The 18,210-nt window shown below is 41.3% G+C and overlaps 1 protein-coding gene across 24 annotated transcripts in view; it reads right to left on the bottom strand.

The window, feature by feature from the left end:
* The window catches only part of KALRN (kalirin RhoGEF kinase), a 690,448-nt gene that overhangs the window by 320,319 nt on the left and 351,919 nt on the right, over positions 1-18,210 (bottom strand). For 18 of the 24 annotated variants that reach the window (XM_031662269.1, XM_031662306.1, XM_031662320.1 and 15 more), the window contains 3 exons: positions 15,452-15,643; positions 5,556-5,764; positions 2,008-2,182 (listed from right to left, as the gene is read on the bottom strand). In XM_031662269.1, coding sequence (XP_031518129.1) covers positions 2,008-2,182; positions 5,556-5,764; positions 15,452-15,643 — 576 coding nt within the window. The remainder of the gene's footprint in view (positions 1-2,007; positions 2,183-5,555; positions 5,765-15,451; positions 15,644-18,210) is intronic. The other 6 variants (XM_031662304.1, XM_031662312.1, XM_031662367.1 and 3 more) reach the window with 1 other exon arrangement.

Genomic DNA, 18,210 nt, shown 5'->3' with positions numbered 1-18,210 from the left:
CATGTTTTGAAGCAGACTCAGAATGACAGGAGAGTAAATAAGAAGTACAACAGCAAAACCACCAAACCTGCTAACATAATTTCTCCACGGATATATTCACTCCCAGGGGGGCAAAATGGAGCTGAGGAATGATTGCAGGAGTGCCTTTGGCTACTTTAATCAACTTAGCCTGTATTTATTTTTGTACATCTCAATCCAAATTACTAAAGAATAATGACCCAAACCCTCTCTTTTACCTCTTTATTACCTTGTTACCCTGCCTTTAAAATGTTCACTACATACACTTTTCACTACATGTCAATATTTTTATTTTCCCACTGGCATTTTGATTGTTTTTCAAAACATGTTTTGATACTACTTGCCACCTGAAATCCTGAGAGTACATTCAAAATAAATAAAAAGTATAAATAAATTCACGTAAGGTTATGAAATCAGTTGGAAGGATAGTTAAGATCTAGATTTAAAGGCTTAACTTCTCCTTTGTTCCAGGACCTGTCCAGAAAGCATCTTTTAGAACGTGAAGTCTTTAAGCAAGAAATTACAAGTTCTCCCGAGGAGGCAGGAGTACAGATGTGCTTGTAAGAAAGTAAAGGATAGAAAGATGAATACCTTTATGATTGCTTTTCTTTTACACTTCAGATTCTCAATATGAACACTTTTGGACCCAGGATTAAAGCAAAGGGTAGCTGTTCCCAAGACAGTCTCTTGTATTGAGTTGGATTAGGATGGGATATTGGAGCTTTCAATATATTCTTTTTAAAAATTTCCTTCCAAAGCTGTTCCACTGAAGTTTCTGCAGATATTATCGGGAAGATCACTCTCCAGAAACCCAGAGGCCCTAACTCCAGAGAGATGGTTGGAATGGAAAACAAAGTTAAGAAATGGTGGGTGGAAAGTTGGTTTTTCCTCCTACCATACCAGCCAGGAGCAAAGAGAAGACATGCCTTTAATTCAACCCTTTGCCATCCCTGAAAAGGAAAAAGTGCCTTATGTTGGATATTCCTCATACCACAGAAACCCTATTGGCCTGGCTTTAGTTACAGTTTCAAAGCAAATATTAAAAGGGGGAAATTATGTGAGAGAAGACATTACTAATTGGTATGATAAAGGGGACACAAATTTACCAGAATATGTGATTCCAACCTTCCAAAAATAAACTGAGGAGTTTATGAGAAGAACTAACAAATGATCTTAGCACAGGCTTACTTTCTTAACAGGTAGAAATCAAACTGCAGATACAAATTCCCCTTCCTGTGGTGCTTGGCTTCTTAACTGCTGTGTGATTGAATCTAATGCAGGATTGATATTATCAGCTCTAAGGAGGCCACCTAATTTTAACATCTACCCATTCATAAAGCTGTGAAATTCAATGACTCTACTCCCATCATCAAACTACCAGCTCCATGGTATTTCAGGAAAATGCCAAGTAAGACTCTAATAGATAGCAATAAAAAACTTCTTGGCTGGGCACAGTGGCTCATGCCTGTAATCCCAGCACTCTGGAAGGCCAAGGCAGGCAGATCACCTGAGGTCAGGAGTTCAAGACCAGCCTGACCAACATGGTGAAACCCCATCTCTACTAAAAATACAAAATTAGCCAGGTGTGGTGTCACGTGCCTGTAATCCCAGCGATTTGGGAGGTTGAGGCAGAAGAATCACTTGAACCCGAGAGATGGAGCTTGCAGTGAGCCAAGATGGTGCCAATGCACTCCAGCCTGGGCAACAGGGCAAGACTCCATCTCAACAGAACAAAACAAACAAACAAAAAACCTTCTCAAGAAAGTAATCTACAGACAGAAAGTAAACTAGAGGGGCTCTGCTCGGCAGTAGGGGATGAGAAGGACTGGAAGGAATATGTCGTAGTGGACTGGGAATTTCTTGTGTTCTAAAAATGCATGCTGGATGCTCTAATTTCCTTAGGCTACTGCCCTGTCCCTGGGGCAGTGCCCTTGGCCAGGAAGCATCTTGGCCCCTCTCCACCTCCCGTCCTGCTCCCCCCTCCGGTACCTCGATGGTGTACTGTTCAAAGATGCGCAGTTGCAGGAAGATGTCCAGCTTGATCTTCCGCTCATGGAACAGCTCCTCCATCTGCACCTGGGCATCATCAAGCTGCTGCAGGACCGACTCGATGTGGCTGATAGAACTGCCGTGGGGTGTTTTGTTGTTGGACACAGCTGAGTCCCTGTGGCAGAGTGGGGAGAAAAAGGGAGGGAGAGGCCTTTCCATGTTAAAAGTGACAGAGAAGGAGGGGGACCTTCCTCATCTGAGCAAGGTGGATGTGAATCAGTTGAGTTATTCAATGAACAGACATTTATCAAACTCCTGCTGTGAGCCTGATGCTATCTGCTTAATGAGTGAACCAAAGCTATATGCATCCTGTTTTGGGTTCACAAGTCTATTTCCAAGACTAGTTGTTCTCCTATTCCTCAAGCAGACTTGTGAAAGAAATAAGATGAAATTATGTATGAGAAAGGACTCTAAAAGGCATAAAATATTAGAGAAATGGAATGGTTCCACACTTATATGTAGTCTAATATGTATAGTTTCAACCCACACAGACACACACATACATCTATCACAATACATACAGACAAACATATTAAAGGCATATTTTTAAAAAATCTTCCTACTTTTACTTCACAGACTCTTTGTTAAAACAGATGATGTCATGGTTGCCAAAACTGTAAGCATGTACTTTATAAAGCTATGCTAAAGTTATGGGCTGGTGTTATTATACTAAACAGGCTCAGGCTATACTTAGGAAAGCATAGGATCTGGAGCCTGCAAACCTGAATTAGGTCTCTGCTCTGATATATTTAGGCTGGTGGTCCTGGGAAATCACCTCTCTGAGCCTCAGCTCCCTTATCTGTCAAGTGGACTTAATAATAGTGGACTTAATAATTTCTGCCCTGCCCACTTCACAGTTTGCTGTTAAATAAGAGTGCACATGAACTAAGACCAGTAACATGTTGTATGGATGATTATTACTCATGAAAGGACACAAGTGAAGTGTCAAGTACTGATCAGGAGAGTAAAGGCTAGATCCTAAGAAGCTGGGACAACCAACAAAGGCTGCAAACAGTTTTGATGTGGGGGTTTGAAGAAATGGAGAAACACAGTCAATAGGAGGAAGTGTAGCCTCCTCTGAGGAGGGTCTCTACAAACGTAGTAGGGAGAGGTGATGCTTTGTAGAGGGAAATCAAGAGATAAACAGATTGATTTGCTCAGCAAAATGAGGTGGTGGTAACTATAACAGGAAAATGATGGAGGCTAGGTTAAAGTTTAGATTCCATAGAGCCTTGAGTAAGCTAGAGCCCTAAAACTTGAAATAAACTGGTACACTCATTATCTTGTGACATCTTAGCTTCTCACACAATTTAAGGAGTCAAAGGACAAGGGGGAAATCATTTATTTCCAATCATCTCATCAGCAGGCTTTCTGAAAGCCATGTTCTTTTAGCCTGTGTTTGTCTCAGAAGCAATGGTATCTGAGCTCATTCTGTTTCTGAAGATGGCATAAGGCTAATTTGTCAAGCGTCCTTCTTTCTACCATTCAGAGGGCTCCCAATTCCTGCCTCCTCACCCTGGCCTGTTTGTTGTGATACAGGCACAGTTTCTACTCCCACAACTGCACGGACATCCCCAGGCATGAAAAGAACATGAGATGTACTCAGTGCTATCTGCTATGTATTTGTTGAGGGCTTTGCTGCTGGGAGGATATGATTATTCTCCTGGATTGTTCCTCTCAGTCTTTCTCCATCACTCATCTTCCAGAAGGAAGAGAATGATTTTGGACCACTTTATGCGGCACTATGTCAGTGTCACAGTCACTAGGAATCACAGAGATGATGTAAAATCTCCCTTAGGTGCTCTAGTGACAAGTGTCAGAAAAATCACGAAGACCTAGGGAAAATGTTTCTGGTGTGTGTGAGGTATCCTACCAATGTCCACTAAGCACCATTTACTTCTTTTTCTCTTTGACTTGCTTTGATGTCAGGGAGGGGAGCCTAGGTTAGAGTCAGGTTACTGGCACAATGAATGGTCGCCAGTGGCTCTTGGTCATATGCCTACGGTACTCTCTGAAACCCATGGAATTTAATCTTGCAGAGCAGGCATCACACACATTGTTGCCTTTGCCATCATCAAGTAGCCTTATGCCCTTAGGCATTGTGCAGGTTTACAGTTGTTAAGAATGAGTGGCATCTCCATAGGCCTAGCCCCACAGAAAGTGAAGCCAGCCAAGCCTGTGAAAAGTATTTGAATAGATAACACAAAGCCATCACAAAATTCTAGAGCTGCCAGAACTCCTAGAGTGAACCCCTTAATTACACAGACGAAGCAGCTGAGGCCCAGAGAGGTTAAATGACTGTCCACTATTTGGAATTCTCTTCAGAGGCAAATGACAGTGGAGTTTCCTAGGGAGGCAGACAAAGCTGTCATGTATTATATATTCATGAAGATGAATTAGGGGAAGAAGGAAAAGAGGCTGTCTTGTTAGCATGCAATAGGAGGATTTGGAGCATCTCATGTGCATGTTTGGAATAGAAATTATTAATTTCCAACAGAAAAACATGCCAGGGCCTTCTAAAGGTAATTTCTCATTGTTTATTTAATTGGACAACTGGTATGGGTGAAAAAAACCGTCTCCAATTGACGTAATTCCCTCAGGCCCTAAGGCTGGCCTGGGACTTGCTGATGAGATTATTTCTGTCCAGAGCTGGCAGAGGTCCCAGCACTCAGTGATTTTGGGATAGGAACAAGTCCCTGTGGGCGGGCATCATTAGCACCATCAAATCCTATTTATACAGCACCTGGGCATGGGTTTGGTTGCTGAGGGCTTGCCTAAGGCCTCATGACACTTTATCTAAGGAGCCAGTGTCCTTGACAGGGACAGAAAATTAGATATTGATGCCAATAGAAAGGAGGCAATGGCCTGGGTAATTCTAAACAAATGAAAAGTTTTAGACAGGATCTGTCTCCTTAGTTATGTTTGTTTAGGTTGATGCAGAAGGAGTTTTATTTTCTGGGCAGCAAGGAATGGTAAAAGGTCATAAATGGGTAACAGGGAACTGGTAGGACACCACCACACTCTTTCTATGTCTTCATGGGTCCAAAGTCAAACATCAGCAAAATTATCTGATTTTGCTGACTGGGGGACTGGAGGTCAGAGTTCAGCCTAAGACCAGATGTCAGATAACACCATATTCCATAATGTCTATTTCTCTGCATGAGCAAATATGCCCTAATTCTTAATGATTTTTTACTTTTGTTATTTTTTTGTCTTTTGTTAATTTTTGTTGTATTTATGTTACTTACTGATGGCTGAATAACATCCTGAACGATAAATAATGCTTTGAAACATTAAAGTTTTTCCATTTACTATTTCATTCTAGACTCAAGTTGGGTATGGTGCAGGCATTTTTACATCTTACAGATAAAGAAACCGAAGCTCACACAAGACCACAAAGCAAGATTTTGCTGAGTCAAGACTGGGACAGGACTTATCTCACGTCTAGCCCGAGGCATTTCCCACTGGAAAGCTCTGCCCATGCTGACCTGGCCTCGCTGGGCTCCCCCAGGGAGGGAGGCGCTGACCTGAGCTGCTGGATAAGGTCTTCGCCTTCCTTGATGACATTGAGCGTGGCATCTAGAGTGGCGGTCTGCTGCTGCTGGAACTGCTTGATCAGTTCCTGGACTGCATCCACAGAGTCTGCACAGACATCCTCCAACATCTCCTTCTGAAGGTCTTCCATCCATGTCCACAACTGTAGAGAGAAAGCAGAGACTCCACTCAGGGAAGATGGGAGAGGCCAGGGCTGGGGTGAGGGCAAGGTAGCTAGACTGGAATCACCCAACTTACTCTCAACCAGTCAGTGCCATTCTGATCAGCACACCTATGGGTCATTTTGTGTTTTTACATTTATATTCATCACCAGTCTTTGCTAAGTTTACTCCATTGGTGTTGACAGTCCCTAAAGACAGGAATCACCCCTGGCTTAACTTCCCTGTGGTTCAGGGAAACCTACAGGTGTGGTCTTAGAGCAAGGAGATCAGTCATCTTTGAGACACCACTAGGAGGAACAGGAGACTAGAATGAACGAATATTATTTCCTCTTTCAGAAAGGAGGAAAGGGAGTAATGTGCTCTGTGTACATTGATTCCTAGAAATGTATAATGATATTGCAAATATACAAAGAATGTGGTGGTCAATAAGAACTAAATGCACATTAACTGAGTATATTCTGTACATATCCCATACTATTTTGTTCTTTTTAAAATTGCTAGATTGGTTAGAAAATTGAATGCTAAAGATGGTGGCTTATCTTAATTTCAATAAATGTAAGAGACATTTTCCCATAATATTCAAGATGATAAAATACAACTAGGTATTACTGGCTAGATAACTTTAAAAGAGCTAAGTATAGTGTTTTGAACAAAATAAGCATTGGAAATGTTGAGGAGTTAAAACTGAATTACTGAAAAATCATTTATTGATAGGTTTTCCTCATCATACTGAATACAGGTCTCCAGTGGCCTGCCAGAGAGCTCACTTTTGACCACTTTGAGAATTTTCATAAATGAGAGAGGGGAAGATGAGTCCAGTGTTTGCTTTGAAACCAGGAGTCTTCACCTGACCAGCAGGAAAGATAAGCTCAGGGCTCTACCAGGAAAAAAGTCAGTAGAGAGAGAAAACTGATAGATGGAGTCAGAAGATGCAGATTTTGGCTTTTATTCCTCCCATTACTCATGGTGCCTTTGCACAAATCACTATACCTTTCGATCTCCATGACATCATGTGTAAAGTAGGTTGTGGAAAGCATGAAATAAATTGGTTAATTTCCATCTGGTTCTAACATCTTAAAGTCTTCCCTGTTAAAAACATAGGTAAATGTCTACCTCAAGAATATTATTTCATCGAGTTGGTTCTCAGTATGGTAAATTACAGTATGGCCTTTTCAATAAGGGACGATTAAAAAAAATAAAGAGAGACAAAAATAGTCTTCAAGATTTTGGACAAGTTATTCTTTGTTCCTTAGATAGAGAAGCCCTAGATGCTGCAGAAGAGGTTAACAGGAAGATTAATAAGTTTTAGAGGCTGTGAATAAGAAAGTGTAAAGAATGTCCTTTTTGTACAGGTGAGTAACCTCCTGAGTCTTAGTTTCCTTATCTACAAAATGGGAAGAACAAGATTTGCCCTGCTCACTTCAAAGACTGTGAGGACTGAACTATTTCCTTATTATTAATGCTTTAAATAAACTTATAGCAGTATTAAGCCTATAGCATTATGCTGATTGCTACAGGGAATGCAAATTATTATTCAGCAACCCTCACATTTATCAGCTTGCAAATCTGGTTGTAATTAGTTCAGTTTATTTCCTTTCCAAATAAAACACCAAACAAATTTTCCAGACCATATAATCTGGGATACATGTTGCTGTAAGTGAGAATATGCTAATTTCAAATCAGCATAAAACCAGGAAGTATAGGATATTGATAATGATAGCTTAATGTCACTTCATATTTTCTGGCTGTAGTTTTGTCTAGAGAGAAAACACATTTTCTAAGTGTATTTAAGTCTTTAGGGAAGAGAAGATGGATTCTCTGAAAAATTATTGTACAGAGAGGCAGTGTAGCATAGTCTTTAAGAGTTTCAGGGGCTGGGTACAGTGGTTCACACCTGTAATCCCAACACTTTGGGAGGCCAAGGTGGGCAGATCACCTGAGGTCAGGAATTTGAAATCAGCCTGGCCAACATGGAGAAACCCCGTCTCTACTAAAAATACAAAAATTAGCCGGGCATGGTGGCAGGTGCCTGTAATCCCAGCTACTCAGGAAGCTGAAGCAGTGGAATTGCTTGAACCCAGGAGGCAGAGGCTGCAGTGAGCCGAGATCACGCCACTGCACTCCAGCCCGGGGAACAGAGCAAAACTCTGTCTCCAAAAAAAAAAAAAAAAAAAAAGTTTCAAATCCTAGTTCTACCACATATTAGCTATATAATCTTGGGTAAGTTACTTGTTCTCTCTGCACCTTGGCTTTCCTTATCAGTAAAATAGGGATAATAACAGTGCTTTCCTCCCAGAGAGTTGTGATAAAGATTACAAATAAGTTGATATATGTGTATGTATACACAAATATATTATCTATCTTACTTATCAACAGTGTCTAACATATAATCAATACTGTATCAGTGCTACATATTATTACATTTAAAAGATATTTTTAGCTTAGACAACATGGTAAGACCCAGCCTCTATAAAAAAATTTTTTTTAAAAGCACAAAAATTAGCTGGGCATGTTGGCACACACCTGTAGCCACAGCTACTTCAGAGGCTGAGGCGGGAGAATTGCTTGCTTGTTCCCAGCAGGTCAAGACTGCAGTGAGCTGTGATTGTGTTACCGCACTTCACCTGGGTGACAGAGCAAGACTCTGTCTTTCAAAAAAAAAAAAAAAAAAAAAGATGCTTTTGCTGCAAGCCATCTCCAGTTCCCATTAGACGGCAGAGGGAAAGTTTGAAGTACTCCTTCATTTTGGAGTTTGTATAAGATCAACATCGAATTTGGTCCTTCAAGATACTAGATTGGGCTGGGCATCTCTATTCTGTTTTTGTCACTTTGTCTCAGGATAACTGAGGAAAGCCTAGAAACTAAAAAGTATTGATAGTTCTAAAAGAAAAAAGATGTAAAGAGAGAGAGGTGAAATTGTGGACCTGGGGCACACAGTCACTGCCTGGTGGGAGCAAACTTAAATTGCAAGCTCACAGTTTTGAATAAGCACCTCTGAGGCTTAGCACCATAAGGTAGATAGAAATAAAAGCTGGTGCTACTAAACCATGAGTAGAGTCAATATCCCATATGATAGGCTGTAATTTTTCTAGCTCTCTCAGTGTCCCATAGGTTTCCTCTGTGTATGTCCCTCTGATTTAGCCCTGAAAAACATGCTTTGAAAAAAGTCCAAATTAGAGGGACACTTCTGCTACTACTTTACTGATTATTAAGCAGTCATTGAGATCCAGCCAGAACAATCTTTTCTGTCAAGCTACTACAAGCCGATGTTTGCTGGAACTAATTAGGTAAAATAATGGAGCGAGTGAGGCAGCAGCAACCACGTGTGCTTTTTTCCACACTGTCTTCCACATTGGTTTCTCTTCCATGGGTGAGCCACTTTCCTTTCTGCTTATCTAAGGTTTAACATTATAGCACTGTACCTTCTCCATCAACCCACCCTCTCCCCAGAAAAAAAAAAAAAAAAAAATCCCATGTTTTAGCCATTTCCAGACCCTCTCTTCTTGATCAAAATGTATGTGTACTATGATCCTTCTTTTACGGTCCCGCTCTCTTCTTGGCAATGGTTGCTTGCTCCATGCTGATATACACATGTAGATGGTTTTGTGCATTCTTTCTTACAGAAAACACATGTAGTTGTGACCAAAAATACCTACATCCAAAAGAATGGGTCCAATTTGAGAATTTCTAGAACCTTGATAGGGGTACAGTTAAAGGAGCCTTTCCATGCCCTACATAAGATTAGCTCTAACAGTGAACCAGTGAGTCGGCCCACAGACCCTCGCCCGCTTGCATAGTGGGGCAGCCTGAGAAAGGGGCAACTGAAAAAGACAGGAAGGAAGCAGACAAGAGAGGAAGAGCCTAGGAGGTTTGTAAGAAAAATAACGAGGCTCACGGATGAGTGGTTAAGGAAAGAGGTCATTTTATTTCACTTTCTCCGGCTGATTGGCTGTTCCATTTGCACAGCTTGGGCAGCCATTGTGCTGACAACAATTGATTAACAATAACGGTATCAACAATCCTTAAGGATGTTGAAAGGCACACCATATCCACATGGTGAACCTCCTCTTCCCTCATTTTGAAAAGATAATTTTTCCTGGGCATCAATCACCTGCTCATTTCTTAAATAAATAGTACAACAGTACAGCAAGTGAAACAGAGGATGAGGCTATTTTTGTTCTTAAAGCCATCACCCCTCTTGAAGACCAATTTAGTTTTGGTTCCAGAGTTGGTGGGTAGAGGAACATGTGTATATAGGAGTGTCTGTGGTGTGTTTGTACCTATTTGAGTAGGAAATGGTGTGGCAGAATGATTCCACAAGGTGAAACAAATAGAAATGGGTATTTAATTAAGCTGTCTAATAAAGAGCAGAGGTTGGTTACTTTGGCCACATTCCTTATTTAACTTGACTTATATTTATACAACAAAAATATCTAAAAATGGATATTTTGAAAGCCCAGTGACTGCAGCATTTCCATGGAAACACAGCAAGGAAAGAGAATTCTGTGATGACAATTTCTACAGGGCAGGTGCTACAAATGCCATGTTCCTGGAAAAAAAGAATGAGGACTTGGGTCAATGCTTCTCCCAAACTTGCCCTAGCTCTCCAGGCCAGAAAACAAAGCTGGCTGCCCTCTTGGCTCTAGGCAAAAAGAATGTATTTAAGTTCAGCACAATTTGTACTAGTAGTGGAGGCTCTGGATGTATAAGAAAGTCCCAAGTACATGTTTGTCGCCTTTCTTTTTTGAGTAACTCTTCTGTATAAGTAGGGATGAATAGTTCTGCTTTTGAAAAATAACATTTATTGGATTGTTCCTGATTATAAATTTAAAATGTCATTGAAGAAATCTTGCAAAACAAACAAACAAAAAAGCCAAAAAATTAAATCTCCCATAACATTCTTAAATTCTTGGTATATTTACTTCTGGTACTTATTCTATATGTGTTATTGAAATTGTGTTGTATTGGATATACAGTTTTTATAATTATACCACAAGCTCTTCCTCATGTCATTAATGATCTTTGGCAATGTGATTTAGAATGACTGTGTAATATTTTACTATATAAATGCACTATGATTTGTTTAACGAAATCACCCAGTGTGAAACATTTAGATGGTCTCTAATTATTCAAGATTATGGCTAACACTGTGATGAAATAGTTAGACATTTTTAACCCTCTAGGTTCCTACAATAAATAAAGAATTCATGAGGCCAGTAGGATTAAGCAGACTTGAATTTGCAGAAGAAATGAGCCTGGAGGTTATCTTTTTATATCTTCCTCCTGTTTCCTCTCTGATCCTAATTAGAGTAAATCTTTTGATGTGGAAATATGGCAAAAGCAAAATTATGAACTTTAGCCTGGGGAGTCATAGGAAGTCTAGGTTAAATCATTTATGAAGGTGGACATTCAGTTCCCACTTAGAAATCTCCTGCAAAAGGGGCTTTCATTCCATGAAAATTATAGACTATGATAACATTCTGTTAGAAATTGGCACCAAGGCAGAAACTCTGCAAATTATTATAGGAAGGAAGAAATGGAGGAAGGAAAGAAAGAAGGAAGAAGATAGCCATAATGAGGCAGAAATGATTTACAACGATATTTATCAGCAGTACCGAAGGCCACTTTAGCAATGCTGAGCAGATTTTCCTTCTATTCACTCTACTCACAGTAAGAGGGAAAAGCAACCACGGCACCTCAAATTTCCTAACAGACTACTAATCCTCTCCTGAATAAAAAGCCAGAACTTTGCCTATAGAGTCAAGAGGAAGGAGTCAAGAGTGAATGAACTCAGGAACACATAGGACCCATAGTTAGTGATGTTTGAGAGGTGATGAGTCTTGAGAGGTATTAAACAGAGTACGGAAAAATCAAACCACAGGAGTTCTTTCATGAGACCATTTAAGGACGCTCATTTCTGCCCCCCTAATAATCCATTTCTGCCTGCTATATATAGGTCCTGAAGGAAAGCTCCCATCAGCAAGTTAGATACCCCACCCAGCCCCCCATATTTACAATATCTAGAGAGCTCAAATCAAAGCACTGCAATAGATTAAAATGTAATTGAAGGGATTCTTCTCTCATTTTTCTTCTTCTTTTTCTTTTACTTTTGTTAGCAGAGACTGGCTTCCCATTGTCAAGTAAACCCATTTATTCAATATTTAGTCAGCACCTCTATGTATCAGACACAGTATTATCTGTATCTACATATCTAATGTCACATGTGTATTATACATATGAGCACTCCCAATTTAGTGAAGGAGAGAATCACAGCTCAGTGTGACCATGGCACCACTGATGGAGGTACATACAGCGCTCTGCTCTTGTCTGGGTGAAAGTTGCAAGCACCCGGGAAGAAGTTCAAGGAAAAATAAATAATGTCTAAGTTGAGCTTTAAGTTTCTTATTAAGCCTACTTTAAAGAAACACTAAGAAAAATGTGGGAGGAAGTTTCCTACTAGGAAAAAATGAGTGCTAGTATTGTACTACTTTATTTTGTAATAGTCATCCTCGTAATTATTACAAAGTAGCAGAGATTAAGAGCAATTCTCCCAAAGGTATGAAGCATTAAAAAAAAAAAAAAAAAGATCTGGAAATCAAACCTACCTGGCATCCAAGATCTTGCTGTACTTAGTGTGTGGGAACATTTGCATGTGTGTGTACACATATATGTGCATGTGTACACATATACATGTATGTGCATGTATACATACACACACACCTTATTTTCTACGCTGCCTTGCAAATCACTTAAAGGGGACCTCACACAGACTGATTTGGATGGGAAATTGACCAAGAGGGAACATGCAGATACAAAGTCCCACTGCATGTCCCCTGGGAACAGCTCCTCTGTGACAGTCACTCAAAATGTTGCTTTTCTGTCCATCCTGAAAAATAAAATCAAATCTGTATGATCAGAGAGTTGTAGATGTCTTGAATAGAATGAGCCTCACAACCACAAACCCCTTTGTATCCAGGCAGGGCTGCTCCAAATTTCTCTCATTTTTTGGGACTGAGGAGAAAGAGACTATGCAATTTCCTGATAGCCTTCTGTTTGAATGAATTCTCTGATGGAAAAAAAAAATTCATTCAAGTCTCTGTTTATTAGCCTGTATATAAAAGTCTTTGTGGCAAAGGAGAAAAAAGCATGGCCGTTAGAGTCAGAAAGACCTGGGGTCAATTTCTGTAGTTACTACAACCTAGCTATAAAATTATGGGCAAATTATTAATTTTTCTGAACTTTGGTTTTCCCATTTGTAAAACTGGAATTTTAAAAAACGAGAATTGTCATGGCTACGAACTAGATAGCTAGATAGCCTAGCACATAGTTTGTGCTAAATAAATTTCAGTTCTTTCTCTTTCTTCACCTGGCCCCTGTATCACACCATTCCTTCTAGTAGTATTTCACATGAATGTGACTTTATAGCTGAGTTCCAGTGAGGAAACAAGTCTCAGGTTCAAACAGGACCAAGCTTAGCAAGATGTGAGAGATATCCGGGAAAACAATAGTCAATAACTCCCTGACTATTCCTGTCTCCCACACCTCCAATCCTGGCAACACTGTGTATTTCTCAGCCAAGATCTGTCCTACCCATTAAGCCCCTGATTTGGGGTTTAGAAATGTAAAACAGAAAAATAAAAGTAAGGAGAAGGAAGAACAAAGGAGATAGAAAAGAAAAAAACAAGAGTGTAGGTCATAGGAAGACAGGTAAAATCTCTGCTGTTCTACTGAGAAAGTCTGTAACCTTAGAAAAGTTATTTTCTGAGGCTTAGTCTCCTCATTTAAAAACGTGTTTAATAAAATCTATACCATAAGATTATCATGAAGGTTACATGAGATGGTATATGTGTCTGGCAAGTAATAGGTGTCCATTAAAAAACGCATGTAATGTATTTTGAGAGCTTACAATAAATCAAATCTTAGGCTCGGTAAATCACCTATACTACTTCAGTTTAATTATTATTATTATTATTATTTATTATCATTATCAACAGCAAATAAAGAAGACGAGAAGAAGAATGGAATCTTGGATTCACATTAGAACTTTAAGGGGCCTTAGAGCCACCAACTCCAACTGCATAATTTTATAGATAAGGAAACCCAAGGCCAGGGACATAGTGACTTGCACAAGCTCATATGGTTCTTTAGCAGCAGAGTCTGGTCTAGAATCCCAGCCTTCTAGCTCTGTGTATAGAAGGTGGGAGATGTAGCTAGAGGAATTCCTGAGAGCCATGGTCACTCTTTTGGGAGTGGTAGTTCCATGGAAACTGACCCTGGTCCACCACTTCTCCATGCAGCCAGCACCGCCACAGCCCTCATGAGGAACATGACTCCTGTTCGTTCATACTCCATTCTATCACCCACAGGCTCATAAGTAAAAGGGAATACACATGCCTTTGGATTCTGAGACTTTCATTAACAATTGGGTGAGCCACTACCAAGCAGAGAACCAGGCAGGAAACCCTGGATTAATGCTAATCCCCTTGCTTTATAGACACTCATCAGAGAGTGGCTGCAGGTCCTGCAGAGAGGAAGCAAATCCAGCCTCAGGGAGCTTGCCAGCCCTTCATCTGCCTGGGGAATCTCAGTTGAGAGAACATTATCTTTTCATGTTTTTCTCTGATAGGCACTGCAATGGTTTGCATTCATTCCCTCGGTGTCAGAAAAGGCCGTAACAACCAAGATTCTTAATGCATTCCCAATATTAAAATTCAACTTAATTAAGTAGGGCTACTTTTTTTTCCCTGGGCAGCAATCAAACTTTAATTAATACTCTATTAAAGGGAATTCCTGGGAGGGGCACAAGCATGCATACACCTAATGAGTTCATCCGCCAAGGGTGTTATTACAGATGATGCTAAATGGGCCTCCTTACTGGCCACTTATTCAATTTCAGCATGTCCCATGTTAATCAGAAATGAAAAGCAATCATAAGTTTGCAACCATCCTCCTCTCTATGGGGCCCCTCTGCTCTTGCAGCAGCTTGACATAATCTATCCTTCCTTTTCCTTTCTCCACTTGGTGAATTATTCAGGCTGGGTTTCAAGCCCAGCCAGCTTCCTTGGTGGAGGGCATCTCAGTCCCACTTCTCTCAATGCGTGTCACTCCACATTCAGGCACAGTGAGGACCAACTTTAATATCACCCTGACACAGACCTCATTAAGAAGATTAAATCCCCTGTTAAAAAAAATAAAAACACAGAAAAAACACAACTGTAAACTCTACATGTTCCTTGCTGGTAGCAAAGATACCTGATCAAAGTTCTGTAGGACTCTCATTTCTGACAGGAAAGAGCGACCAAGAGAAATTGGGTGTGGAGTAGGAAGAGAGTCTGTGATCCTCTTACATTTCTTCTTGCAATGACTATTGCTATATCAGGGATTCCCACATTTCTCCAGCTGCAGATTGCATGCTCTAGTAGATGCCCCCAAAATCCCCTGTCTCCATGACCCCCTTTCCTCACTAGATATTATGGGAGGAAATTTTGCCCCATTCTGAGAGACCTAAATGCAGGCTATCAGGAACGAATTGTTAATATTACCAAAGTTAGGAAGTTAGTAACCTCCAGACTACCCAGGACTCTGGTCAGACCTTCAGGGCCATTTTACTAGGAAGCCGACCTAACCCTGGCAGGACCGAATGCCCTCTCTCCACTAGCTCCCCTTACCTCTTTGGTGTGTGTGTGGAAGGAGACAGACATGTCCAGGAGAAGCTTCCGCTGCTCCACCCTGCGCACGAAGTCTTGGATGCGCACCTCCAGGTGTCGAGCTGCCTTGTAGATCTCCTCCGGGTCACATTCCCCCGTCTGAGCCAACTGCTCCGCTGCTTCTAGGAGCTTGTCCGCATTGGTGTACGTATTCTGCCAGCAACAACAGTGAGGCAAAGTCAAGTTGCAGTCGCGACTTCCAGCAGCCCACCCTGGGGCTCCCCCGAGCTGAATGGAGGGGCGTGGGCGCTGAGCCGACAGCTCCCTAATCTGGCACTGAGGCGCAGTTTGCGGAGCTGGCACGCCGCCTCTCAGCAAGCTAGCAGCCTGCCTGGCTGCTCCGCACAGGCGGGCACCAGCGAGGTGCCTCATCCACCCCTGGGATTTCTCAGAGGTGCAGTGTCCCTGGAAAGAAGTGGAGAGAGCCTAGAGAACCTCCATACCCCAGCTGCTCCCAATCCCCTACCTTCAAGAAAACCCATCGCTGCCCTCACATCTCAGGCTGTAACTGTCAGGATCAGAAATAGCACACCCACAAAGACAGTCTGTATTTCTATGTGAGAACACCAGAAAAACACTAACTGGGAGACTCGCTTTGCTTTTCTCCTCAAGTTCCCTGTAACTACTGGTGTTTATCTTTTTGGAACAGAGCTATTTCTTTGGAGGGGAAGGGATCAGCAACTCTAGGGAGCTGACAAAAGGCAGCAGCCACAGTCAGAGGGAGGAGATGCAGGCTACTCCCTGCGGGCCCAGGGAAAGTTTGCAGGAAGGTTGGGGAGGAGTCTGTTGATTTTGTTTATCATAAGCTACCGCATGCACACACATGCACACACAGTTGTCCAACCCCCTGTCTGTACACACCATGGTATTCTCCAGAGCATTTTAAAAGGCAACCAACTTGTAATTATTATTCATCAGGATGGGAGCCACTGCCTTTAGAATAGTTACTACATTATTTGCCACAGATACAACTTTTCCTCAGCAGGCTTCTCATTTTGAAAGTCTCCTGATATGTCCTGACTTACAGCTGGTGACTCAGGTGTACATATATTTCTTAGTATCCCTAGAGTTGGCACAAAACTCTAGAGTAGGGAACAAGCAGAGCAGTCAGTATCAAACACAAAGTGAGCGGAGAATTGAAATGGATTCGTGAGCAATGACTCTCTGGTGCTTTGTTTTGCTTATGGAGACAGGGTCTCCGAGTCTGTAAGGAGTGTTTTGGACTCACTTGAAGACCTGGGTGCTATGGACTGAATTGTACCCCCCACTCAAATTCACATGTTCCCAATATCTCGGAATGTGACCTTCCTTGGAAACAGGATAATTGTAGATGTAATTAGTTACGTTAAGTTCAAGTCACGCTATAGTAGGATAGATCCCTAATCCAATATGACTGGTGTCCCTATTTAAAAAAAAAAAAATGCCATGTGAAGAGACAGACATGCACACAGGGAGAATGCCATGTGAAGATGAACGAAGAAAGTGGGAGATGTGTATACAAGGCTAAGAATGCAAAAGACTGCCAGAAAACTACTAAAAGTTGAGAAAAAGGCATAGGGCAGATTTCTCCCTCATATTCCACAGAAAGAACTAACTCTGATGACACTTTGATCTCAAATGTCTAGCTTCCAGAACTGTGAGAAAAGAAGTTGTTGTTATCGAAGTCACGGTCTCGTGGTGCTTTGTTACGACAGCCCTAGGAAACTGAGACTCTAGGGTTGAAACTTTCAGAGGCTGTGGAGCCAGCCTCTTGATTGTACTGGTATAGGACTGGGGAAGATGGGCAGGCAAACACTTGTCTTGGCTTCTAGAAATTTGGAGAGAGGCCCCAGGGGATCCATAAGGAATGCTGCTTGAAAAGCAACTTCCCAAGGTAAACATCGTTCCAATGCTGGTGAGACCGCGTTGAAAAAGAGAAAAAGTCATTTACATTGTCCCAGTGCTTCCAAGACAGGGTTGAAAAAGAGGAAAAATCACTTGGCCCCAACTAGGAAATTCATGGAAAAACAGCAGCTTCATATGAGGGAAGGAGCTCTGCCACTGGGTTAAACCAGGGTACGGCAATTCTGGAAAGCAGATGAAGGAAGCCATTCACTCATGAGAGACATGCAGGGAGACAAGGGGAATGACAGGCAAGGGTAGACCTCTAGGGCTGTGGGTCAGGTTAAAGAAAGCTCTTGTGGGATTTCTAGTCCCACAATTTCTAGTCCATATGCCCACAGCTGATGGGAGAGAGGTATTTTAGGAATCCCTCAAATTGTCCACCTTAAATCCTAGAGAATCTCAGGATTCTCCCCACCCCTGCTCCCCAAAACCCCTAGAGATTGTAACTTTACATTCTGTAGACAATAAATAAAAATTTGTGGCAAAGTCAAAGTGAGCTTGCTAGCAAATTAGGTTTGGGACCAATAAGAGATAAATAAAAAGCCAAACTGAAGTGTCTACTACATGTAAGGTGATCAATTTGTCCCAGTTTGCCCAGGACTTTCCTGGTTTTAGCATAGAAATTCCTGTGTCCCAGAAATCCCCTCAGATCTGGGAAAACTGGGATGGCTGATCACCATAATACATATCCAATACTGTAAGTATCCCAAAAGTACAGATAAATATATAATGTATTTTGTCTCAAAGAAGAATAAAATCATTCTTGAGAGAAATAACATGACAATACGTAAGATGGGGCAAGCAACAAACTAATAGATAATTAGGGGTTACAATTT

This window comes from Papio anubis, chromosome 2, assembly GCF_008728515.1.
Source record: "Papio anubis isolate 15944 chromosome 2, Panubis1.0, whole genome shotgun sequence".
Taxonomy (NCBI): Eukaryota; Metazoa; Chordata; class Mammalia; order Primates; family Cercopithecidae; genus Papio; species Papio anubis.
The sequence above is the reverse complement of the archived record's forward strand: the minus strand, read 5'-3'. Positions and strand labels throughout refer to the sequence as shown.